The sequence below is a fragment of the Miniopterus schreibersii genome, assembly GCF_964146895.1.
Source record: "Miniopterus schreibersii genome assembly, chromosome: 20".
Taxonomy (NCBI): Eukaryota; Metazoa; Chordata; class Mammalia; order Chiroptera; family Miniopteridae; genus Miniopterus; species Miniopterus schreibersii.
Window position 1 is genome coordinate 21,626,395 of NC_138122.1, and position 26,277 is coordinate 21,652,671.

A 26,277-nucleotide genomic window follows, 5' to 3' on the forward strand; every position below is an offset into this window, starting at 1 on the left:
TGCCTCTCCACCTAGTAGAGTATCCAATTACTGTTTTATTGTACTAATAGCACTTTTTTTGTTTTTAAAGAGGAAGTTTCTGGTGGGGCTTCAAGGATCACCCCTTCCTGAGGATATCACAGCCGGGTGTCCCCAAAGACATGAGGACGGATGCGGGCGGGCGTGGCAGATTAGAGAGGAATGCAGTTTTCTGGGGAACAGGCTGGAGGGGGGTGGAGAAACTTTTAAAAGGGAAAAACAACCCCACCCCCCAAAAAGAAAGCTCCCCAGGAACAAGCTCGCTGGCTCCAGGGCCCTGGCCGGTTCCTAGGACAAAAGTCTCGTGGCCGCTCTTGGCCGGGAGGTCCAAGGGTTCACCTTTCTCCTGCCCTAGACTTGCCTTCGTTCTGCAAAGGGCTAGACAAGGCAGCGATGGCGGCCCTGGCGCCCGCCCGGAGCACGGGAAAAGCAAACGGGCATCCCCGGCGCGGCGCGGCGCGGCGCAGCTGAGCTGGGACGCCGGGGGCACCCCGCACTCCGCAGCCTGGCCGCCGGGCCCTCCGGGTGCTGCAGGCGGAGCGGCTGGCTGCCGAGACGGGGGTGTCGTCCTGCGGCAGCTGCAAAGCTCAGCCCCGGCCCGGCCCAGCTGTCCCCGCGCCTCCCGGCTGCAGCCCAGCGCGCGGGGGGCGCGGGGAGGGCCCAGCCTCTGCGCTCCTCCCCCGGCGGGTCCGCTCGGCGAGCCCGGGCGCGCGCCCTTTGCATAAAGCCCTCCTCCCGGGCCAAGGTAGAGGAAGTTGGGCTCCCGCCTGGATGGGAGGCGGGAGGGAGCCCCGCTCCTGTTGTTTTTTCCGCGAGCGGGAGTGGTGGGTGGCGGGCGCAAGGGGCGGGGTGCGCCCTCCCACCCCCTGGGCCGAGCGCTCGGGAGAGAGAATCGCACCCGGAGCCCAGCGCAGCTCACGGCGCCGACCTCGGACTCGCCCCAAGCATCCTTCCCGGGGGGCCGCGGAAAGTGGATCTAGTCTGCGGTTCCGAGGACCTGGGAGGAGCACTTGGTACCCTAAGGGGCCGGAGCGCTGCGGGCGGGGGGGCGCACACCCTCTCCAGCCAGATCCTGCATTTCCTGAGGCGCCCTGCCCGCTCCTGGGGCGAGATGGCCGCACGGGCGCCCGAGCCCCAGGTCCTCCTCTGCCTCGGGGCGCTGTTGGCCCGCTGGGTCGCCGCAGGTAAGGGCCGCGATCTGCAAGGAAAAGTTGAGTTTTGCCAGGCAGAGCGGTAGGGCGGAGGGAAAGCCGGGGGCTGGATTCCCTCCGACCCGACCGGATCCGGTCGTGGCTGTAGCCCCGAAGCCGCCCGGGGTGGGTCTTGAGTTTCCTGCTCGCAGCTCGGCTCCCTTTGCAGAAAGGAATTTGCCCGGGTGCCCGATGGAGGGAGCAAGATATCGCCCCTCTCGGGGCGGGCGGCCGGCGGGGCTGCCCAGGCCTGCGGAGAGGTGGTGGGAAAGCTGGGGAAGCTGGACGTGGGGATTTTAAAGCTGGGGACATTAAGAGGCACGTGGAGGGGGAAAGGGTGGTGATTTTTAAGCGTCGGATGTAAATTCGGTTCTGGTTTTACCTGCTGAGCAGGTGCTCAAAGTGGAGGCTCCTTCTGTCCCTGTCTCTGCCCTTCCACCTGTAACCCCTGGCTTTCCCTGCACACCCCTGCAAGCAGACTTATGTGAACCGGCGCATTTAAAGAAGTGCCTAATTACTTCACTTCTTTTGTTTTTTTATTAAAATAATTTCAGGCTTACAAAAACCTTGCGCCCCACTTGACCCGACCTCTTACATTTGACATGATTGGCAAGAGTTCTCAAATGTTTCATCTCTGCCCTGCCTTGTAACCGCAGAGAGCAGAGGGTTGCTTAACAAAAATGTGAGGGATATGAAAAGATTGAAAAAATACTTCTACATTTAATTCACCTGCGAGTGCATGTCTGCTGTGTGCAGGGCAGTGTGACAGGCGGTGAGAGGTCTTGGGTGGAGGGGAAGGGCAAGGAGCCAGCTGGTGATGGAGTTTGCCAGAATTCTTGTGGAGTGTTATTTTGTGGTGCCCAGTCCAGCCCACTCCACTGATCTCTTGTCGGTTCCTGCAGGAATTGCTCCCTGAGCTTCCCAGCAGCAAGTGCCAGAAGTTTCTGTTAGGCCTCGCACGAGTGTTCATTTTGTTTTGTTTTCAGCAATCATTTAAAAACATTAAATCTGCCCTGGCTGGTGTGGCGCAGTTGGTTGATCTCCACCCCATGCACCGAAAGCTCCCAGGTTCCATTCCCAGTCAGGGTGCAGGCTCAGGTTGCAGGCTGGATCCCCAGTTGGGGGGTGTGGGGTAAGCAGCCAATCGATGTTTCTCACATTGATATTTCTCTCTCTCTCTCTCTCTCTCTCTGAAAAAAAATCAATAAAAATATTTTTAAAAAATAAAAATAGTAAAATCTCCCATAATCTAGGTTTCCAGTTTATCCGGAAAAAAGTCTGAAGATCTGACAGCACAGGGCCTGCTTTCCTACCTTGAACTGAGCAGTGGTCACCCCCTTTTCCCTAGGGCATCGCCTCTCCCTGTTGTAGTACTTACCCCTGGCCCTCTTTTGACTTAGTGGTCACTGTGCAGTGGGTTGGAGGAGGAGATGATGGATAGTCTGCAATCGGCTGTCTCTCCAAGTTCCTTTCTCCCCAGCTATTCGCAGTGTTTACTGCGCTGTGAACACTGGCGACCTGGGGACATGAGACCCAGGTTGGAAATCATCCTATTGGAATGAACGAGCTTTCCGGTTGGCTGCGGCTCACCACCCAGGAACGCCTCCTCCTCTGCCATGCCCAGTTATTCTGATGCCCAGGTCGAGTTCACCTTTGTGTACAGAGCTGAGGGCTTCGCTAGCTTGTTATATTTTTGTTTGTTTTTCAGATTGGGGATTTTCTTGGGGAAGAATGTATCTTTTTCCTGTCCCTTAACTTCAATTTTCATGCCTCCACTGTTGCCTCAGATTGTAAACTCCAGGTCATTCTTGGGGAAAAGTTGCTAGGGGAAAAAAAAAGGGTACAATCCTAACTCTGTACATGACGATACGAGGGCAGAGTTGGAAATTGGTCGTTTCTGTATCGTCTTGTCCCAGTGGGAGATATCAGGGGCCCCTCTAGACACCAGGTGGATGACTTCTAGCAGCACAAACTGTTACTATGTCTTATTGTCCCACCCTGTCTGGTTGGGAGACCAGAGTAAATCCCTGTGACCTGGAGTAGTGAACACCTGAGTGGGCGTGCCAGCTCTCCCAGTGACTCACAGGGACTTTAAGTAAATTACTTAAGCTTTCTGAACCTCAGTTTAATCAATGTAAAACGAGGGGCTATAGGACAACCAGGCATGGATCTCGTGGACTCCGGGGACTTTCTTTTCTGTGGCTGCGTCACAGCCGTCACTCATCGATGACTGTATTCCTCCTCACAGAGCCAGGACTCAGCCCGCCTTGCCTCTAACCCAGCTCACAGGGCTGCCACATCTAAAAGATCTCCGGGGTCAACTTCAGCTTTGTTAGTTTAAAAGAATGGGAGCGAGCAAAGCCAGGAGAAGTGAAATGCCTCACAATGGCTGCTTCTGTGATTATGTCATTCTAGTCCTTGGAGGAGAAGACAATGTTAGCTCAAGTTCTAAGACTGACGTTTCACCAGGGCTTTTCCAAGTTCCTTTAGCCCTTTGCCAAGGAGCCAGGGAAGGGGCAGGCCTGCAGGTCTCGTGAACACATGTTGCATCTGTAATTCTACAGCTCCTTTTCTACCCTCAGTGGGGGTTGTCACTGAAAACTTGGGTTCCCAACACTAATTGTTCTCACTTGCTTTTTTTTTTTTTTTTTAATTGATTTCAGAGAGAGCAAGGGAGAGGGCGAGAGAGATGGAAATATCAATGTTGAGAGAGAGTCATTGATTGGCTGCCTCCTGCACAACCCCTGCTGGGCATCGAGCCTGCAACTGGGGCATGTGCCCTGACCGAGAATTGGACCCTGCTGGATCATAGGTCAGTGCTCAACCGCTGAGCCGCGCCAGCTGGGTTCTCACCTGCTCTTTAAAGTGACTTTTCAGAAGCATTTCTTGCTGTTTTGGAATCTCTAGGATTAGATGACATTCTCCGCCTCCCAGCAAGGGGCTTAGGTTTTCTTTTTTTGTCTTGTCCTGGCTTTGGGGCATGGTGTGGCCAAGATGGGGAGAGAATTGGAACATCCTGTGGTTCCAAGCTGGCTTCAGATCGTTCAAATGGAACCCCTTCTAACCAGAGAGAAGGCCCAGTACAGATAACTGTTATAATTGATTTTATAAATGGGAAGGCTACCCAGAGGCAGGTGACAGCTTTATTTTTTTACAATAACTCTATTGAGAGATAATTCACATACAATAAAATCCACCCTTTTAAAGTGTACAGTTTATAGTTTTTAGTATACTCTCAAGATTGTGTAACCGTCAGTACTAATTTATTCCAGGGAATTTTCATCACCCCAGAAAGAAGCCCTATATCCCTTAGCAGCCACTCCCCACCCTCCCAGTACTCCACTTCCTCCAGACCTAGATAACTGCTAATTATTTTCTGTCTCCATAGATTTGCCTGTACTGGGTGTTTCAGATAAATGGAATCACACAAGTTCTATGCAGTCTTTTATCACTGCCTTCTTTCATTTAGAATAATGTTTTCAATATTTATCCATGTTGTAGCATGTACTGCATTTTTTTATGGCCAAATAATATTTCCATTGTATGGATATACCACATTTTATCTAATCATTTATCAGTTGAGCATTTGGGTTGTTTCTACTTTTTGGCTATTATGAATAATGCTGCTGTGAGCATATATGTACAAGTTTTTGTGTAGACATATGTTTTTCATTTCTCTTGGGTGTACACACCTAAGAGTGGAATCCCTGAGTCACACGGTAACTTTAACCTTATGTGAAAATGCCAAACTGTTCTCCAAAGTAGCTGCGCTATTTAAAAAAAAAATCCTACCAACAAAGTATGAGTTCCAGTTTCTCCACACCTTTGCCAACACTTATAATTGTCTTCAATTTTAGCCATTTTAGTGTATGTGAAGTGGTAGATATCTTATTGTGGTTTCGTTTGTGATTCAAGTACTGGCCAAGAGTCCCAACAGGGTGGGGGCTCTGTGTGTTACTGCAAGTTAAAAACACACACCTGATTTTTTTTAAACTCCTAATGTGGAGGAACTCTGCAAAAAAGGTGGTTGTTCAGAGATCAAGAAAGGTAGTAATAGCCTGACCTTTCCTTGTACAGGTTTGGAGGCTGTCGTCATCGGAGAAGTTCATGAGAACGTTACTCTGCACTGTGGCAACATCTCAGAAACGAGGGGCCTAGTGACCTGGTACCGGAATGACTCGGAGCCAGTCTTCCTCCTGTCCTCAAACTCCAGCTTCCAGCCAGCCAAGCCACGCTTCTCTCTGGTGAATGCTAGCTCCCTGCACATTGAGCTACTGAGCCTGCAGGATGAGGGCAACTACAGCTGCTGGGAGGCCCTGAACGAGACTCGGTGGTTCCAAGTGTGGCTGCAGGTGGCCAGTAAGTGGGGTGGGAGGGCACTGGGACTGGCTGGTGAGGTGCTCAGAGCATTAGACAGGAGGCGAGCTTTGGAGTCAGTGGCCTGGGTCTCATTCTGGGCTCTGCTGCCTGCAAACTGAGTCACCTCTCCCACCTGTGTCTCCTCATCTGCACTATGGGGATAGAAAGAATTCTTGCCTCATAGAATTGCTGTGATGAAAAGATAGCAGTCGACCGATATAAAGTGCTATCAGTGGCTCCTAGCATGATAGTTAGCTGTTACTTTTGGCTTGTTAGCAGTGTCATTTTGCTGTTAATACCATTTTACTATGCAGCAAAGTCAGAGGATAACATAATCGAGTTAGACTGCCCGAGTTCCTACGGCTGTCATTTAGTTCTGTATCATTTTGAGTAAGTAGCTTAATATCCCTGAGCTTCAGTTTTCCTTATGTATTAATTGGGGATAATACATTGCATTATTCAGGTATGTGCTCTTAGGTTATAGTGCTTAGTACGGGGCTTGGAATGAGCTACTGTTACTGCTGTGCTTTCCAAAAACAGTCTAGTGTCCATAAACATGCATGAATGTAGAGCATGCTGTTGGCAAACAACAGCCTGTGGGCCATATCCAGTTTGCTGCCTAGTTTTGTATGGCTACAAACTACCCATATTTTTTTTACATTTTTAAACAGTTGAAAAACATTAAAAGAAGGATAATATTTGTGACCTGTGAAAATTATATGAAATTCAGACTTTAGTGTCCATAAATAAGGTCTTTTTGGAACACAGCCACACTTGTCTATTTACATGTTATCTACGATAGCCTTTGGTGCTACAACAGCCACATTGAGTGTCTGTGACATAGACTGTATGGCCTACAAAGCCTAAAATACTTATTTTCTGTCCCTTTACAGAAGAAGGTTGCTGGTCACTTGTTTAGAGGGACATTGCGTTCTAAATGCAGGCTGTGTAGTTTAGTAGAAATACCAGTGTGGACACTTTGCTGCTCCCCAGTTTCCTGATCTGTAAAATGAAGAATTTCTCATTCCTTTATTTAATGTATATTTATTGAGAGCCCGATGCCAGGTACTGGGCCATGGGACAAGCAAGGTCCCCACCAGCCTGGAGCTGATATCCTAGGGGGGCAGACAGACAATTAGCACACAGATGCATTGGGCAGGATCAGATGGGGTGATGTGATTCTCTGAAACACTTTAAAGTTGGGGGGGGAGGGTCAGAGAGGAGTTTTTGGAAGGAATGACATTTAAGCTGAAGGATAAGTAGGAGCCAGTCATACAAAGATAAAAAAGAATGCAATCCAGGCAGAAATTCAACTGGTACGTGCTCAGATAGGGAGAAGGCTGGTAGGATGGGAACCCCGTGTGCGAGAGGGCAGGATGTGTGAGATGTGGGAATATAGCCTGAAGTCCTAACCCCTGGTAACCGTGAATGCTATCTTATTTGGAAATAAGGTCTTTGCCGATGAAATCAAGTTAAGGTAAGGTCATTCCTTCAAGCAAAGGAACACCAAGGACCAATGGCCCATACCGGAAGCTAGGGAAGACGCAAGGACAGATTGTCTTCCAAGGGAGTCTGACCCCCCTGACACCTTGATTTTGGACTTCTGGCCTCCAGAACTGTTAGAGAGTCAATTTATGTTGTTCTAAGCCACCTAGTTCACGGTACTTTGTAAGGAGTTGGAATTTTATTCTAGATGCGAGAGAAACTTAAGGAGCTTTTAAGTAAGCAAGGGTGCAGTATCATTTGAATTTCACGTGGAGAATGTAGGTGTGTGGTCTAGAGAAGGACTGATAAAATAAAAACAGGGAACCTATTAGAGGTACAAGATATTGGTGGCCAGAAACTGGGTGGTAGCTGTGGCCTTGGTGAAAATCCACAGGTTCAGAAAAATATTTCTAGGTAGACCAGCAAGACCTGCTAGTGGATTAGAAGTGGAGATTGAAGGAAAGAGAGGCTTCGGGGAGATGTCTGGATTTTTAGATGGTCTCTAAGGTTTATGGATTTGTGAACACAGTGTTTTTTACGTCTGGAGGTGCCATAGAATAATTGCTGAGTGGCCAGGAATGAATGTGGGTGTGTCCAAAAATGTCACCCATCTGTTTGGTTCCCACTGTGATCCCACGGGCAAGTACTGGCAGGCCTCCCTCACTCCAGCTGCCGAACAGTAATTCTTAGTTCCTTCATGTCAGTCTTGTCAATAGAAATCCTCTCTTTGACCACAGAGCAGTAAGGTGGCATTACAGCTTTTTGCGTTTTTTTTTAAGAACGTTGCTCTCTCTAGTTTATGATGACTTTATCTGATGCTGATTGTATTAATCATTGGCTAAATTTATTGGGGGGTGGGTTGGATTAGTTTCATTGTTACCCTGTAGGGAGATAAGTGAAAGACCTTATGATGAAAGTGAACTTACAGTAAAAAAAAAAAAAAAAAAATCACTGACTCAGATGGCGCTTTCTATACGCCTGGGCTGGTTCAGCCTGCCTGGATGGGCACCACAATGCGATTTTGTTACCCGTCTCAGGACAAAAAGACTCAGCACTAATGCTGGTTAATTGAATGGTGCCATTGAAGAGTCTTGCCATTCGGATTGGGACTGCCTCTCCTGAGAGTCCAGAAATCCCATCGTCCAGAGCAGTTCAGAGCTGCCATGGTGGTTTCTTTCACCAACTTACCCATCCTCTCCTGGTATCAGATTGGGGTGGGTATAAGGTTCGAACAGCTGTGTGTCTACCCGCAGAAAGGCTGGAAGACTGGGGAAGGTGGCACAGACCTTAACATGTTCCAGTAGACTTCGTGCTTCTCTCAAGATATCATCTCTTACGCCTTGGGGAGCTGAGGGGTCCCACTAGAGATTAGCCCCGTGAAAGACCGCACTCATGGCACACGGAGCCAGACTCTGTGTCCATTTTTCTCGGGTCAAGCAAGTGTTGAGGGAGGGAGCATTACAGCCGGTTGGCACAAGAGTCCAAATCCAAGAGCCCCGTTGGATTGAGTTGGGCTTTGGAGGATGGGGGTGCTCCTGTCTACCCAGTAATGTGGCTGACACTCCAGATTTACAAGAGACAGAGTCTCAGGAAAGTCCTGTGGTTCCCGTCCTATTTATATTCATTCTCTGTGGGCGGTGGTGACACTGTGCCTCAGCACATCATAAGGTCCTAGGGAAAGGGACTGTTGGGTACACTGAAGAAAGATCGTTGACCCCCATCTGAAGCTGGATGATCCTTGCCCAGAGTCTTGCCAAGCTCATCAGAAGCAGAGATGGGTGCTTAGATAGGCTGAAGACCTCTGGGTTCCCATTTTTGGGACAGGATCTGCAGTCACCAGGGAGATCGGGAGGCAGTGGGGTTGTATTTCCGTCTATATTGAGTCTCTAAAAGTGATGTCAAAACAGTCTCTAAGTTTTCCCAGGATTTTACCCTCTGTAGAACTATAAATATGCCCACTGCCTAGCAGAGACTACCCAGTGTATTTGTTTGCCATTTTCAAATAAAAATGCTGATAAGAAGAGTAAACATCTGAGGATAACTTTTCCTATTGGTGAGGAACCCATGACACTGAGATGGAATCTCCCTTTTTGTGGTTCCCTGAGAAGCAAATTAACCCTCTGAGACCCTTGACTCGCCAACCTATAGCTGTGAGGAAGGAAAGAAGTGAGTTCCTATGTCAAGAATGACAGCAGAGGAGGGCAGCAGCAGTGGTAGATTGTTCTAGAACAGAAATCAAACTTTTTCTGTAGCGAGCCGGATGATAAATATTTTAGACATTATGGGCCAATGAGGATATTGTATAATACACACATATATGATATATGTGTGTGTGTGTGTATATATATGTATATATATATACACTTATATAAAAAGAAAGAAAACCAACTTTTACATCACATTTATTGACAAAATTCAAAATATAATAGTAATTGAGTATGTTTTTTTGTAGTACAGGCCTACTAATGAGGAAAATGGAATTATTTCCGGGGGAGATAACATTTCACTTAATTGGGGTTCAAAGCCAGTGTTCTCGCTCATCAAATCAACTGTGGATGTTCATCTGTAAAAACCTTTCTTAGCTTGTGGGCCGCACAAAAACGGATAGTGGGCCATCGTCTGCCAATGCTTGTTCTAGAATCAATCTGCAGGTATACTACTGATGATACACTGATAAACTATTGGTCACATGTCAAACACCAGGCTAAGTGTTCTGCTTACTTTGTCTCATTGGATCCTTCAATAATCCAGTGATAGAAGTTATTACTGTTCTTTTCATTTCATAAAAAAGACAAGAAACTGAGAATGTCAGGGGCAGGCCCTTGCCCAAGGCGGTCTCTTTATAGCCGCCACAGGATTTACACCCAGGTCTGTCTGAATTCAGAGCATAAATTCACAGCTACTAGGCTAAGGCACCCATCCCACAAAGAGTCAAGAATTGAAACTGACAGTGACCACGGCCTTGATAAGAGGTCCAGCCAACTGAGGCACTCCAGCTGGGGCCTTTCATTTGATTTTTGGTTTTAACTCTCCCATGTGCTTCCTTCTCATCTATTCCCTGTATCCAACTCCATTTCTTGCTGAGAACTCTGCTGGTCAAAAGCTCCTCCCAGCCAGTTTCTGGGGGTCCACACTGTCCTTGCCAGGCTTCTGTAGCCCTCCAGACCACAATTTGGAAGTGCCAGGCTGTCCAATCTAACACAACACCTTTACTGGCCCAGACTTGGCTGCCGGTACTGTGGAGGCACCCTGAGCTTAACTGGGTGTCCGCCAACTGTGGGCACGCCCTCGGACCTGCTGGTCCACATGCCTAACCAACGAGCCAGCAGCAGTGAATGGGACAGTTGAGCACCTCCCAAACCACAGTATAATTCCCCCCCCAGACCCTCTGTGGGAGGTGGCATGAATCTAACAGATTGCTGAAACTGTTAGGAGCCAGCCCCAACCTGGCAAGCATATGGTCAAGAATATTGTCCTCAGAAACCCACAATTTCTAGAGTTATACAATGGCGTTAGACGTAAGCGAAGTAGATGCTGCACTTTGAGGGAAAAGGCTTTTCCTCCCCCCAGTAATTTTTTCCACTGGCCTATTTCTGCCCCAAATTTTCTGCAGTCATAAATTTATTCCTTTGGCCAAGCATTGCCCCTCCTAGGTCTTCAGAGGGAGCCTCTGGGAGAGGTAACACACAGAATGACTTTAGTATAAATAGGCATTAGATATATCTTCTCATCAAAGGGGACATGGCATCTTAGTGCACTGGGTACCAACAGTGGGAGGGCATTTCTGGGGGACCAGAAAGAAATTCGGAGAGGTGAGGGGAACGAAGATAAAACCTAGCATTTATCAAGTGCTTTCAACAACGCAGGCATTGTTCCAAGTGCTATATTGTACTAACTCATTTGATCGTCACCATGACCCCATGAAGTGGGTCCTAGCATTACAGATGGACCCATTTCACAGATGAAGAAGTGGAGGCTAAGAGAGGTTAAGTAATTTGCCCTTGTCTTTCGGTGTGAAGTTGTGCTGGGGGTTCTGTGAGAGTCCTGTCTTGTAATATGATCACAACAAAAGTACACAAAGCAAAGTCTGCAGAGGGAAAAGGCACCTGGGGTTAAGTCCAGGGAAAACCAGGAGCGAGCTTCCTAGAGTCCTTCCCAGTGGAGTCACATGGACACGCTTAATTCCTTGAGCAACAAGTTGTGGCAAACGGGTGTGAGATGTTGTCTACCAGGAGTCATTAGAGACTCTGCACCCTGAGTTTTTATTGGGGGCTGGTCACACTGGCCTCCTCTGCCTAGCACGTACCCAAATTCTAGACTCTCGGAAGGAAAGCAGGGGTGCAGCATGAACACGCTGTCTGTACCAGCGGTTTAGGCACAGTGAGCCCCACTCTTATCAGTTCTGGGAATGGTGGGAAACCCCCTGACATCCAAGTTCCCAGTTACCGGTCAAGGCCAACCTCAGCCTCCCAAGCCGGCCTTTGTAAGGAAGGCAGACTCGGGCCTGCTGTGTTAACTGTTTAGTGCACAGACCTCCTTGCCACTCACCAGTCTTTTGAAAAGGAACAATTTGCATTTTCTTTTTTCTGTAAGGATCGACCCCCTTGATAAATCAGACGTAAGGGCTTAGGATTAACTGAGAGCATGTGTAAGGGCACTTAGCGTAGCATCTGTCATAAAGGAAACATTTGATAGATATAGTCATCCTTACTGGCTGCTTCCTGATCATCTGTGAGACTGTTAGAGCTGGTAAGGGGCTCAAATGAACTGTTCAGCCTTCCCCATCCCCTCTGTCATTCCCAGGTGGCCCCTACCAGGTCGAAGCCAACATCTCCACCACCGGCGTGCTCCCCAATGGCACCCTCTATGCGACCAAAGGCTCCCAGGTGGACTTCAGCTGCACCAGCAGCTCCAGGCCTCCCCCCATGATTGAGTGGTGGTTCCAGGCCCCGGATTCCAGGACCGAGCTCTTTGGAAACAACCTGACGGTCAGCAGCTTCATGCTGCTGCTGATGTCACAAAACCTCCAAGGGAACTACACCTGCTTGGCGAAGAACATGCTCAGCGGGAGACAGCGAAAGGTGACCAACGAGCTCCTGGTCTACTGTGCGTAAGAAGCACTCCCCTCCCCCACTGCCTCGCCTCGGCCCTTTGTGAACGACGTGTTTGTGCCCCTTCCTTTTGTCTACAAAGGCTTGCCCGCTGCATGGGTCCTAACATGCTTCTGCAACTCCCTCAACACTCACGTACACACCCAGGGCTGCATGTCAGAGAGAGGGAGTCACCTCTTCTAGAAAGTTGCTGCTAAGTAAGGTACAAGAGAGACCTTGTGAGACACAGAGGGAAATTAATGCTGAGCTTATTGCTTGTTTTGTTTTTTTTTAATGGAGATGAAAGTACATAACATTAACCGTTACAAAATGTGTAACTGGCATTTAGCACACTGAGAGTGTTGTGCAGCATCACCTCTGTGTAGTTCCAAAACATTTCCATCACCCCAAATGGAGATCCCATATCCATTAAGCAGACATTCCCATCCCCTCTTGCCCCCCAGTCCCATCAGTTTGCCTTCTATTTCTATGCATTTCCATGTATTTGCCTCTTCTGGACATTTTGTACAAATGGAATCACACATTATGTACCCCACTGTGACCGGCTTTTTTCGCTGAGCATCGAGTTTACCAGGTTCACCCATGTTGTAGCATGAGTCAGGACTTCATTCCTTTTTCTGGCTGCATAATACTCCATTGTGTGGATGGACTACAATTTGTGCGTTCATTCACCTGTCCTCATGCATTCTCTTCCTGAACCCTGGGCCCTCTAGCACTGTTAGGAACCAGCAGTTCATAAACCAGTACACAGATTTCTTGGACAGAAACAACTGTAGAGGTGCAGAGAGTACTCACACTCCCTGCTAATGGAAGGGAGCATCCAAACAAGCTAGTGGGCAGGGTAGTGACACACTACTGATTCTTGCGTTATGCAGAGCCTTTGTAAGTCTCTCTGTTTTCTCTATCTTGAGTGGCATTTATTGTATGTAAAGTCATACATGCTTGTCTTGGGAAACACAGATTAGTAGATCACTTGTACTCCAACCATCATTTTGGTATATTTCCAATATTTCTTCTTGTAGATGCCACCAATCTACCCATTAGTATAAGATCCAAATTTATTTCTACTTATGTGTATTGTAGAAAATATATGATAATACACATGTGTAATATAATATGCATATGTAATATATGTAAATTGATATATAGTTATTAGCACATGGATTACGTTGGGTTTATGGATTTGTAACTTGTTAAAATTTTGTGTTTTTAGTAATACATGCATTTGGTAAAAAGGAAGTCTCTGTTGAGGGTGGGAGTGAGTAAGTCCCACCTGTAACTCCCTCTGGGGGCCAAAACTGCCCAGTAGAGTTTTCTGTGGTGGTGGAAGTGTTCCATTCTGTGTAGACTTGTGCAGCAGCCACCTACCACATGTGGCACTGAGCACTTGTGATGTGGGGAGTGTGATGGAGGAACTAAATCGGTAGTTTTATTTTATTAATTTAAACTTCAGTAGCCACACGAAGTTAGTGAGAAACACAAAGATAAATCAGTCCCACGCCCTGAGATATTGAACACCTAGCAGAGGGAACCTGACTATTGTCAGGCACTAATTTGTGCTGGGAGCTATCTCAAGGTACACTACCTGGGGTTGAAGTTTCTCTGATCCTCTGGTTCTTAGTCCTTAGAACCAGCCCAATGCCGGATCTTGGAGTCTGTGATTAAGCCCATGCTTTCCTCTGGTGTTCTGCAGCTCCCCCTTCATCAGACCTTGAGTGCTGGGCAGAGATGTCACCAAGACTGTTCATGCTGCAGCTCACCTGTCGCTGGGACGGGGGCTACCCAGACCCTAACTTCCTGTGGACAGAAGAGCCAGGAGGTGTGGTCGTGGGGTCGTCAAAGTTGGGAGTGGAGACGCTGAACCGGTCCCAGCTGTCAGATGGCAAGACGTTCAAGTGTGTGGGGAGCCACATAGTGGGGCCGCAGTCAGGAGCCAGCTGCGTAGTACAGATCCGTGAGTCTGGCTTACCTTGTCCTGGGGTTGGGGTCTACTTGCTTTCTTCTGGGAGAACCATTTGAAAGAAGGTCTGGGAAAGAAATACAAGGATGTCAGAATGAACCGAATTCCTTCCCTTTCTTCCTTTCTTTTGCTTTATGTTTCCTTCCTTTCAAACTTGGAAGATACTTAACCAAGTTTTTTGGTCCTAGTCCGCACTGTTCTTCACGTGACAAATATTAATTAAGCACCTGCTGTGCACCAGGCATGGTTTCTAGGTGCTGGCGATGGAGCAGTGAACAAGACTGACAAGGTTCTTTTATTATCTATCTCCTGTTATATAACAAGTTGCCCCCAAACTTAATGGCTTAAAACAACAGATCATTTATTATCTCACGATTTCTGTGGGCCAGGAATTCAGAGAGGGCACAGTGGGGCTGGTTTGTCTTGGTTTCACCATGCCTGGGGTCTCTGCTGCAAGACTTGGCTGGGGGAGCTGAAATCATCTGAAGGATCCACTTCCGAGGTGCTCACGCTCACACCTGGCAAGTCGCTTCCTCTCCAGGGGGACTCTCCACAGGGCTACTTGAGTGTCCCCACAACATGGCGGCTGGCTTCCCCTAGAGCAAGTGCTGCAAGAGGGAGTAAGCCAGGTAGATGCAATCCTTTTTATGACCTAGCCTCTTAAGCGAAACTCTTTGAATGTGTACAGGTGCCATGCCAACTGGGTGGGTGACTCAGCTTTTTGAGTGGTGCATGCTGTGTTTGTCAAAAGTGTCTTTATGTACATGATCTTTGGGAGTTGTGGGGAATAACCAAATTGTTTGTTTTGCTTTTAATAAAGGGTGAGGGGCCACTTCTCCAACTTTGGTTTGGGGGCTTCAAGAGACAAACATACTGAGGCTTGTTACTGCTGCTGGCTTGGTGACCCCAAAGGAAATTCAGGTTAACCACAGGCAGAGGAAGGTGTGATTTAGCAACATAGGGGGGAACCTGAGAATTGATCCAAGAAGGGGTGCAACATGTGAGTGTCCTGAGCAAACCTAAGTTTGGGGTATTCTCTTTTGTTGACCTGACCTACAGAGAGAGGTTTTAGTCTGTTCCACCCCCACCCCTTTGCCCCCTGCCCTCTACCCAGGACACCAGCCATGAAACCCTAGATTCTCTCTTGGAACAACTGCCAAGGGAAAGTGTGTAGTTTCACTCTCCCGGGCGGATACCCAACATGCCACTCTGTATCTCTCAGCTGCCGAAAATACGGTCTTTATAACCCACAAGATGAAGTTGTCACCCTTCCCAGGAGGGTGTGCATTTTGGGAAAAGGCTTCTTGTGTGGAGAAAACAAATGGATCACTATGGTCAACCTTATACCTCCCCATGTCCTGCTTAATCAGACCTCAAGGCCACAGGGACATCCCATGCATTTCTAGGACAGAACTGGGGTAGGCAGAGTAATGGTCCCCCCAGAGATGTCTATTTCCTAATCCATAGAATCTGTAAATATGTTAACCTTCCTTGGCAAAAGAGACCTTGCAGATGTGATGAAGGACTTGAGATGGAGATTGTCCTGGATTATCTGGGTGGGCCCAATGTTATCACAAGAATCATTATAAAAGGGAGGTTGGAGGGTCAAACTCAGTTGTAGGTGATGTGACAGCAGATGCAAAAGGTTGGAGTGATGCAAAGCAGGGCCCACAAGCCAAGGAATGCAGGTGGCTTCGGGAAGCTGGAAAAGCAAGGAAATGGCTTTTCCCCTAGAGCCTCCAGAAGGAACCAGCTCTGCCAACACCTTGCTTTTAGCCCGATAAGATCATTTTGGGCTTCTGACCCTCAGACCTATAAAAGGACACATTTCTGTTGTTTTAAGCCACTAAGTTCAAAGCCGTTTGTTACAGCAGCGAAATGGAAATAATGGCAGGGTTGTTGTGAGAACTAACTGGGTTCATATGTACAAAAGTGCCCAGCCCATCGTCAGTGCTCAGTAAATGTCAGTATTATAAATGACCGGGTGTGGTGCAGAAGTTCCTGGAGTTGCTTCCTTAGGAAGGAAACAATATTCTTAAAAATCTCCGGCCACGGCTTGAATCTTCTTAAGCATTTGTCTTTCTTTACCTCCTTCTGTTACCAGGGAGCCCCTTCCTTCTCTCTGAGCCCATGAAGACTTGCTTCGTGGGGGGCAATGTGACACTCACCTGCCAGGTGTCAGGAGCCTACCCCTCTGCCAAGATCCTGTGGCTGAGGAACCTCACCCAGCCGGAGGTGGTCATCCAGCCCAACAACCACTATGTCATCACCCAGAATGACCAGACCTCCACCCTGACCATCCAAAACTGCTCCCAGGACCTGGATGAGGGCTACTACGTCTGCCGGGCCGAGAACCCCGTGGGGGTGAGGGAAGTGGACATCTGGCTGAGCGTGAAAGGTGAGTGACAGAAGTGGCCCCAAATGAGGAGGTTTGAGAACTCTTCAGAGGACCTGGCACCAGCACGGGGACAGCTTGGTGCTTCTCCGCAGGTGGGTCATGCCATCTGGGAGAAGGCATGTCTGCTTGCCTGTGGCTTGACAAGATGGATGGGACAAATTCATGGCCAGTCAGTCCTAAAGCTCTAATATTTGCATAGGGATAAAAATTACTTAATCTCTGCTGTATACCAAAGGATATCTATGTATGAAAAAAACATAAATATGAAATATATAAAAATAAATATGTAATGTAAGTTGTGAAGCATCATAGCAAAAGGAACACCCAAGAAACTATATCCCATGTGATACAGAAGAAGGCCTGTAGGGACTGTGGTGGCCAGATTTAGAAAACAACATAGAAACTAATAAAATGGGATGCCCGCTTAATTGGCATTTCAGGAAAAAAAAAGGAATAGTTTTTAAGTAGTATAAGTATGTCCCAAATATTGCACAAGGCATACTGATTCTAGAAGATTATTTGTTGTTTATCGGAATCCAGATTTAACTGGGTATCCTGTATTTTATCTTGGGACCCTACCTATAGGCTCATTTTTAGTATTATTCTGGCCTCCTAGAAAAGATAACCCCTATCCTGAATTTTGTCTTATTTAAGAAAAAATGTTGCTGCATACGTACACACTTCTAAATAATACGCTGTTTGTTTTTGTCTTTTTGAGTTTTAAAAAATGACAGTTACCATGCAAACGTCGTCTTTTTGTGACTTGCTTTTTTCCCTGTACATTTTGTTTCATGGATTTATCCACGCCGACGTGTGTAATTACACTTTGTACCGCTTCACCTGCTGTATAACTCTCCACTGTGTCACTATTACACAACCAGGTCACTGTTTTTCCTGCTGATGGACGTTTGTGTGGTTTCTAACTTTTTTGTTTTGATAAACAGCGTTGCCATGAAAATATTTTACCCAGCTCCTGTGTGTACATATACACTGGGTCCCCCGGCAAATATTTCTCTAGGATACGTAAAGGAGTAGAGATGAAGGGTTACAGGTTACTTGCATTTCCATCCTATGGGATAACCAAGTCCTCTTACAACACGATTACACCAGTTTCCATTTGTTACAGTCGTGTAGGAGCATCTTTGCTCCATGTTTTCACCAGCAGGCTTTAGGATTTTTGTTCACCACCGTGGTTCTAATTTGAGTTTCTATAATTACTCAGAAGATTGAGCATTATTTTATGTTTATTTGCTACTTGTATTTCTTCTTCTGTGCAACTCATACATATTTGTATCTTTTGATATCTTACCCTTTCTTAGAGATGTGGAGGCATTCTCCAGGAATTCCGCGTACCGATTCCATGTTAGTTTTAGGTTACAGGTATCTTCTTGATGGTCTTTTTCACTTTCTTTATGGTATCTTTTGATTAGCAAACATTCCTACTTTAGTGCAGTTGATTTTATGAATTTCTTCTTATATCATTAGCAATTTTTGTCTTAAAAATCCTTAACTATCCCACAGCCACAAAAGACAGTTAATGTTTTAATGGTTTGCCTTTCACAATTAAATCTTTACTCCATCTGGAGCTGATTTTTATGAATGGTGTGAGGCCAGGATCAAGTTTTTCTCCCCCTTTTCCCCAATTTGGATAACCATTTATTCCAGCGCCATTTTTCAAATAGTTCCTCTTTTTACTCACTAAGCTGTCATACATCAGCTTTCCTTTCACGTGCGGGCCTGATACTGGATTTTCTAGTCTGTTCCATTGATCACTGTTTATTGTGGCATCAATAACTCACTCATAATTACTGTGGCCTTACAAGGTCTTAATGTGTGGTAGACACGTAGGGATTTTAACTTTCCAGTGTTCTTTTATGTCACATGCTTCACTTGGTTCCCACGCGCTGTCCGCGGTAGGCAGGGGATTTATTTACCCTGCTTTACAGACGGGTCACATGCCTTGCCCAACGCCATGAAACCAAGATAAGACTAGGACCAGACAGAGGAGGGGCGGCATTGCTCTCCCTCTCCTAGCCCCGTGCCTGTCAGATGCAGGAGCCAACGGTGTGATTTGTCTCTGCAGAACCTTTAAACATCGTGGGAATTGTGGGAACCGTCGTGAGCCTCCTTCTGCTGGGACTGGCCATCATCTCTGGGCTTATGTTATATTACAGCCCTGTCTTCTGCTGGAAATGTAAGGACTTCTGGGGTCCTTTCTCTTCTCCTTCAGGCCTTTTGAAAGGGTGTGGTTGGGGGAAGGAGGCCCCTGGTATGCTCCCACCTGGAGTCCCCATTCTGTAGGCTTCTTCGTTGGGTCCAGATGTGCAGAAATGAAGCCCCCGAGTACCACTCCAGAGTACCCTGTCACCTCTCCTGTGGAGTCGGGTTTCTCACCATCTTCTCTTTCGTAGATTTGACATTGATTAAAAACTTTTGTGAGGCTGCAGTGGATGTTATTTGATACTAATTTTTTTTTTTTTTTCCTTTCCCTCTTTAGTAGGAAACACTATCAGGTGAGTGTTCCCTAGACTCAAGCCAAAAACCCATTTCCACTGCTGTTTTGTTTGCTTTCACATAAGAACAATCACGGCGACTACCATTGAGGACCAACCATTGCCAACCCTGGGGGGTGGGGGGGCGCTTCCTTAGGCACTGTTTAGAAATTCTTTCATAAACCCTTTGGGGTGGGGGTGGCATCCCCATTTCCAAGAGAGAGGCTCAGCGGAGTAACTCCTGCACTGGTCCAGGAAGTAAGGGGCAGTGCTGGCAGGCGGACCTCGGCCCCACTGGTTCCAAAGTCTGCGCTCTCTTTACAGTGCTGGACTCAGGGTGGGGCGCATGGCCGGGCTGTCATTGAGGCGTAAAGACAGTGTATAGTCCGTGCGAGCCCAGTTATTCATGCATTTATTTTACCTAGTTTTCTAAAAGGAGCTAAGAGGAAGAGTAAGTCATAGTCTCATGGCGTGTTTGGGAAAACTAGTCGGAGCAATGCCTTGGAGCCCCCCCAAAAGGAAACCGCAGGAGGGGCAGAGAAACTAAGCAGAACTTGTGCATTTTATCCCCTAAGGAGATTCTGGGTGGGGGCAAGAGCTCTTTGTTTCTCTTAACCCATTAATAACCGTGGGATATCACTGTCCTCAGATCACCACTCATAATGCGGGGATATTATTGTTTGGGACCCTTTCTTACTGCGATGTGTTTCAGGACCATTCTCCCAGGGAGGCTGTCTGTTTCCCAGGTTTATTTCTCACAGGAGGTAGCAGCGAGGCCTGGTGGGAACAGGCTTTGGAATTAAGGGACCTAGGTTCAAATTGCAGTTCTGCTGTCCCCAAGGCCCTGCGCTCATGGAAAAATCCCTGACCTTCTCTGAGCCTTTGCCTCCTCTCCTTCCCAGAGGGAGACCGTCAGGGTTAAATGAGAATGTGTTGCTCCTGGGATGGCCGCTGGCCTGTGGCATTTCATTCTCTCTTCCTTTAGAAATGTAGTCGGACTGGGTGGGCAAAGCCAGCAACAAACCAAGAGCAATGAAATGCTAACCCGCTGGGGGCACGGACTCCACATGCAACGACAGCTCAGGGCTTCGGGGCGGGGGGGGGAAGGAGAGGACTGTCCCTGGGCCTCAGATACTGAGGAAGGGGAGGAATTTCAGGTAGCGGAGCAGAAATAGGGCATTTCGGGAAAGGAACAGAGCATTGGTGCGCCCGGGGTGAGGGGAACTAAAACGTCAGGTGCCTGGGACAATGAGGTCACCCTCCCCAGGAGCAGGGGCAGGATGGTAAAGCTGACCCAGGACAGGATAAGCTTATCTGCAGCAATCTGTGGCTGTCTCTCTCTCTCTGAGAGAGAGGGGTTACAATTGCACTGTCACCTCGTGACTTCACCAAGCCGAATGCAGGAAGAGTTTTCTGCGTTGCCAAAGGGGTTGCAAAGAATCTAGTGTTTCCTATTCGGTGAGGGCTGGTGTTGGAAAAAAAAAAAAAACACAAAAAAAAACAGGGGCATCTCTCTGATTATTTCTCCCCCTTTGGCAATTTAGGGGACAGGACATGGGTGATGTCATGGTTTTGGTGGATGATGAAGAGGAGGAAGAGGCGGCAGAGGAGGAAGAGGAGCCGGAGGAAGAAGAGGAAGCCAGTGAAGGCGAGGAGTGGCCAAAAGAAATACACAAGCACGGCCACATCCACAGGGTGACCGCGCTGGTGAACGGGAACGTAGACTGGACGGCCAGCGGGCTCCAGGCTCTGCAGGGTAAGCCCTTGTTTCTTAGAAGCACCCCCACTAGGTTGCCGTGAGCTTCCCGGTAGGAAGCCTCTAAGTGGTTTTGGTTTTTGTTTTTAATGTATTTTAATTGATTTCAGAGAGAGGAAGGGAGAGGGAGAGAGAGAGAAACATCAATGATGAGAGAGTCATTGATCGGCTGCCCCCTGCACGCCCCCACTGGGGATCGAGCCCTCAGCCTGGGCATGGGCCCTGACCGGGAATCAAACCCCGATTGCCTGGATCCTAGGTTGATGCTCAACTGCTGAGCCACGCCCGGCCGGGCTAAGTGGTTTTTTAAAGGCTGGAGAAGATAAAGTTTAACCGGGAAGCTGAGAATCTGTTACCCACAGGGCAGTTGACAAACATTCACCAAGGGCCTGCTCTGGGAAAGGCACTGCTGGACAGCAGGAAGGACAGACCAGGGATACCTGCATGCAGGGAGCTTTACGAGACCAGCCAGATGAACAGGCTAAGATGTGGGGAAACTGAAAACGGAGGCAAGATGGAACTTGGGTGGGAGGGGAGCTGTCGCAGGAGGAATTTGATTAATCGCCCGGTGAATGGTGTGTTTAAAAATGACAGGACCTCAGGAGAAAGACGAGAGCTTTGAGGGGGGTGCCTTGGTCAGGAGAAGCTTAATGGGATTAGTGGGACATGAGGCAAGTCTTCCAGGACAGTCAAGTTTGAATAAGCCAGGAGAGGGGACGTTCCAGGGGAGGGGAGTGGCACCAGCCACGGGCATGGAGGGTGGACAGGGTCAAGCACGTCTAGAGGATTCTGAGCGGAAAGAGCAGCTGAGAGGGGGGCACACCCCCTGCCTCACCTGCTCCTCCATGAAATCGATCCTGAGGCTTACCCGTCAAGGACTAGAAATCAAGATGATTGGAGACGGGTGGAAACAGGGTCACCTCTACTGACATCACTGAGAATTGGATCTCCTTTTCCCTCCTGTACAGATGACAGCAGTGAGCAGCCGAGTGACATCGTTCAAGAAGCAGACAGGCCAGTTTGAAAAGGAGGGCTGTCCGTGATCCTGTCTGAAGAGCTTGGGAAGCTACATCCAGGATGAGCTTTTCATTTCGCTTTGACTTGACTTGACTTGCACCCCTGCCGGGAGGGCTTAACACGGTTTGGGGCTGTCAGCAAACACACACGCGCACGCGCGCGCACACACACACACACTTCCATTTTTTTAAAATATTGGTTTTATTTGCTGTAACTCTTCTTGATGATGTTAAAAGGCTTTGGGAACAGGCAGTGTGTGGGGGAAGAGCTGCCTTTGGCATCTGAGGTGCCCTTTTCGCTGTGACTCCTGGCTTTACCCAGGTTGACTGATGCTGATTTTGGGGGGAGCAGAAGTGGGTGGAGGCACTTGGCCTCAGTGCCCTTTGCCACTGTTAAAGGTCTGTAACCAGCTTACCTCAGCACACAAGGGTCTAGTGCGGGGTGATAGGGACACTTCCTATCACTGCCCAGGTGAGCCAAGGAACCAGGTAAATGTCAGCTCACTGGAAAAGGTGGGGTGTCAGCTACTGATGCTACCCAGAGGGAGGCAGTGTGGTTCAGGTGTTTGGAGTCAGAAACACCCAGGCTTGATTCTGGGCCCTGCTACTGACTTGTTTCATGGGCTTGGGCAGGTTGCTTTACCTCTCCCCTGGGCCTCAATTTTCTCATCTATAAAATAGGTGAAATCACACCTACCTTACAGGGGTATGGTGAGGACTTTGGGATGGGAAAGGGCCTAGGAGGTGCTCAAGAGAAGTTCATTACCTTCTCCTTTGCCTTCCCTAGTGGAAGAAAAACAGCTGTAAGTTGCCAGCTGCTGCCTGGACCCTTCTTTGTAGAATGGTTTCAGACGAGGGCATTATCAGAGCTCTCCTGACGATTTTTTGCTTCCCTGGAAATGTAATTCTTTTCGAAAGAGGTAGGGGCCCATAAGAGAAAGTGCCTTTCATTAAAACCTCACATTTTGCAAAGCTTCGTATTTATACAAAAGCCTCTTACATAATACACTATTAGCTTTCAGCCTTTCCCATTCTTTCTCCTGTGACTTTGAGAGAAGGCAGGAGAAATGTTTTGTAAGGGAGTATCTGGTGAGAAGTACTCCTTGGGCATACCAGTTCACCTGGCCTCGGTTTCCCCATCTCTGAAATGGGAATGGGAAAACTTGTTTCCTTCCTCTCTTTAAGGATGTTATGAAGATACACTGATCAATGATGCTAAGTTTCAAATGAAAATAACGTGATGAGTTTAAGCTGCTAATGCTTCCAGTAGAAACTGTACAGTTTAGAGATATTTCCCCCCTGATTTTATTCAAATCTCTTAAATGTCAGGGGCCTTATAAAGGTGCAAAGGGTATGTGCTAAGCCTAAAAATCTGACTTGAATTTGCATTCTTTAATGTTGCACATTCTGCTCTGCTGGGCAAGACCTAGAGCTTAAAGGGGAACTTCCCTTCTTCAAGTAACAGGGACTGGGACTCCTAGGATGAGGCACTGGGTTATCTGCAGGGTTGCCCTGCAGGTGTCCTTGGGCTTGGTCTGTTTGTTTGATTCAAGGGGCTAAACTGAGCAAGTCACTAGAAGTGAGTCCCATCCCCAGCTCAGAACACTGGGGAGCTCAGGCGCGGGCTGCAAATCTGTACCCCTCAGGAACAGCTGTGAACTGCACTGTCGTTGTTGGGCTGGGTCTTTTGCCGCGTGGTACCTCGTGTATGTAACCACTCTAACCAGTCTAAGTTAGCGTCATCTACAGAACAGGCTACTCAGACAGGTTGCTTTTCCTTTAGAATCTCCGATGAATTCCATTCCTGAATCTGAGTGTCTACTATGCAGAGGCAACAATATTTTTTACAAAGAAACTGTAGGAAGAAATTCCCTAGCTGGGAAGACAGGATGATTCAAGATCACTGAGATGTTCCTGCAATTTCCTCTTCTCTTGCACATACCCGATAGGTAGGAAATCTTTGAGGCAGAGTTTTTCCACTAGCAAATGGGAGCTTCAAGGTCTTGGTGCCAAACACTATAAACCCTTGACTAGTTGAGCTGTGACCACTGTCACTTATGTCTCAGCACTGTGTACACATTAATATGATGGGGTCAGTTAAGACCCCAGGTACCGGGGGAGGGGGGGTTCAAGTTTTAAGGATTTTTAAAGAATTAGGGCTTTTTTTTCTTTTAAGATGACCCATCCCCAAATCCACAAGGCTGTTGACAATGGGTTACAGACTGTGTGGCAAAGTCCAGGTTGTTACATTATGCTTTACATACATTCTTATCTGAATGTATTGTGAACTCACAGGCCAGATCTCCTTATCAGAACCAGGAAGATAAATATTTCAGGGCTTTCACAACCGACACTTCCTTTTTTCTCAAAACCTGGTGGACACTGGGGAAAGGGCTCCCGCAATTTTGTAGCTTTGATATTAGCTCCAATTCTCACAAGCACATACGGGCCCTATTACTGCAGCAGGAAAACACATGATGGAAAATTTCCATAACCCATGCACTGAAACCTGGAAAATCCTCCTTGCTGGGTAAAAGTTACGATGATGCAATAAGTGCCAACTGGTATTTCTCACCATGGGGCTGGCCAGGACCTGCTGCAAAGAGAAACAAGCAGATCCTCTGCATTATTTACATTGTAATATTTGATGTGAGAGGTGGGTTTGGAGAAATTCATTCTGAGGTTACAATGGATTTTTTTTTTAAAAATAAAAAAGATTATGGAATAAAGTTATTTTTAAATAAAAGCTTTAATGTGTTTGATTGAGACCTGACTAGTTAAACAGAAAGATCTGGGGAAATACCGGTTTACCTCCCCCAACTTTTTACCCGCTTTCCCACTATTGGTAACAATACTGTCCTTGCTGCCACATTCTTTCCCACGGCCTGTAGATACTACCCACCCTCAGAGCTGCCGAGACGCCTGCACTTTTTTTTTTTTTTTAATTGATTTCAGGGAGAGCGGGGGAGAGAGAGAAACATCAATGCGAGACATGGGTCGGCTGCCTCTCGCACGCCCCCTACCGGGGATCCAGCCCGCAAGCCTCTGCCGGGATTGGGAATCCAACGTGACCCCGATTCCCAGATCGGCGCCCCGCCACTGAGCCGCCCTGGCCCGGCGCCCCTCGCCTTTCTCAATCCCTGAGAAACTTGTTCCAGTTTTTTCCTCCCTACATACGCCTCTTTTTGCTCTGAACGCAGGCTTTCTAAAGGGCTAGGAGTCAGCAAGGGGCGCACAGAACTGTCCGGCAAGAGGATGTCTATCAGCCTTCCCGTCCCTGTCCTCGGTGGCTTTTCACCAGGCTCTGCTGACTGCCGTCCCCGCAATGGCTCACCCTGATTCTCACCGGGCTCTCCCCGCAATGGCTCACCCTGATTCTCACGGGGCTCGGCTGACTGCCGCCCCCGCAATGGCTCACCCTGATTCTCACGGGGCTCGGCTGACTGCCGCCCCCGCAATGGCTCACCCCGATTCTCACCGGGCTCGGCTGACTGCCGACCCCGCAATGGCTCACCCTGATTCTCACCAGGCTCTCCCCGCAATGGCTCACCCCGATTCTCACCGGGCTCGGCTGACTGCCGTCCCCGCAGTGGCTCACCCCACCCTCCCATCTGAGGTTGCCCAATTCCTTTCCCTTTCCCTGTTCTAGGCCTTTCCTCTTAGGCCTCCCCCACCTTTCTGTTTTATGTTATTATTTTATTTTATTTTTAAAAATTTTATTTGTTTTTATTTTATTTTATTATTTTATTTATTTATTATCTTATATTTTATTTTAATTTAATTTTATTATTTTTTATGTTTCCCTCCGCGCCGAGCTCCCTGGCCCCCGCAGAGGGCCCGCGTTAAGCCCCCTTGCTGTCTATCCGGACCCCGCGTCCTACCTCCGCCTGTCTCCTGGGGGGTCTTCCCCTCGCGCCTCCAATTTAAAGCCGCGCGTGGTGACTCCGAGCGCCCCACTGACCTCCGGCTGTTTTCACCTGTCCCCCGCCCCGGCCATGGGGAACCCCTCTCCCGCCCCCTTCCGCCCCGACCCTCCAAGGTCACCCCCACGTTTCCCCAGCGGCTTCTCCACTGTGGGACCCCCGCCACTTCCCACGCCCCCTTTTCTCTGGCGAGCTGCCCCCTCTCACCGCCCAGGGCCCAGGTCAGCCTCGGTCCCTCCCCCGGCCGCGGGGCTCTGCTTTGTCCGGAGCCGTTTTCAGGGACAGCCCGGCTCACCCCTGCCTGACCCCCGGCTGACCTCCGGTCGGGGCTCGGGCCCCCGCGTGGTCCTGCAGCCCCGTCACTCGCCCCGGCGCCCGCTTGGCCGTCCCGGCCCCCCCACTCTCCCGAGCCCGAGCTTCCGTCCCCCCGAGCCCCCCGAACCCCGCTGTCTTCAGGTCCTTTTTCAATCAGCCTCCTTCCTACCCGCCCCCCGCCCCGGCTCCCCTGGTCCCACCCCCTTCCGGTTCCCCGCGCCCCGGCTCCCCTCGTTTCCCCTCAGCCCGGCTCC

General features: G+C 48.5%; 1 protein-coding gene across 2 annotated transcripts; it reads left to right on the plus strand.

Annotated features, from left to right (window-relative positions):
* Positions 1-332: 332 nt before the first annotated feature.
* VSIG10 (V-set and immunoglobulin domain containing 10) lies at positions 333-24,536 on the plus strand. 2 transcript variants are annotated; one of them, XM_081122787.1, is made up of 9 exons: positions 333-1,202; positions 5,286-5,567; positions 11,856-12,158; positions 13,857-14,117; positions 16,228-16,521; positions 18,605-18,715; positions 19,019-19,034; positions 20,558-20,769; positions 21,738-24,521. In XM_081122787.1, the coding sequence occupies exons 1-9, from the start codon at positions 1,130-1,132 to the stop codon at positions 21,791-21,793; spliced, it is 1,608 nt and encodes a 535-aa protein (XP_080978913.1). In that variant the 5' UTR covers positions 333-1,129; the 3' UTR covers positions 21,794-24,521. The 2 variants fall into 2 exon arrangements, 1 of the variants encoding a protein (XP_080978913.1); XR_013997785.1 differs by lacking the exon at positions 19,019-19,034 and having other exon boundaries at positions 18,605-18,730; positions 21,738-24,536.
* The last annotated feature ends 1,741 nt before the right edge of the window (positions 24,537-26,277 follow it).

Excerpts from the sequence above, each read along its gene's own strand:
- VSIG10 (XM_081122787.1), top strand. The coding sequence starts at position 1,130 with ATGGCCGCACGGGCGCCCGAGCCCCAGGTCCTCCTCTGCCTCGGGGCG. Across the intron at positions 5,568-11,855 it reads AGTGTGGCTGCAGGTGGCCA|GTGGCCCCTACCAGGTCGAA; the intron begins GTAAGTGGGGTG and ends TGTCATTCCCAG. Across the intron at positions 12,159-13,856 it reads CAACGAGCTCCTGGTCTACT|CTCCCCCTTCATCAGACCTT; the intron begins GTGCGTAAGAAG and ends GGTGTTCTGCAG.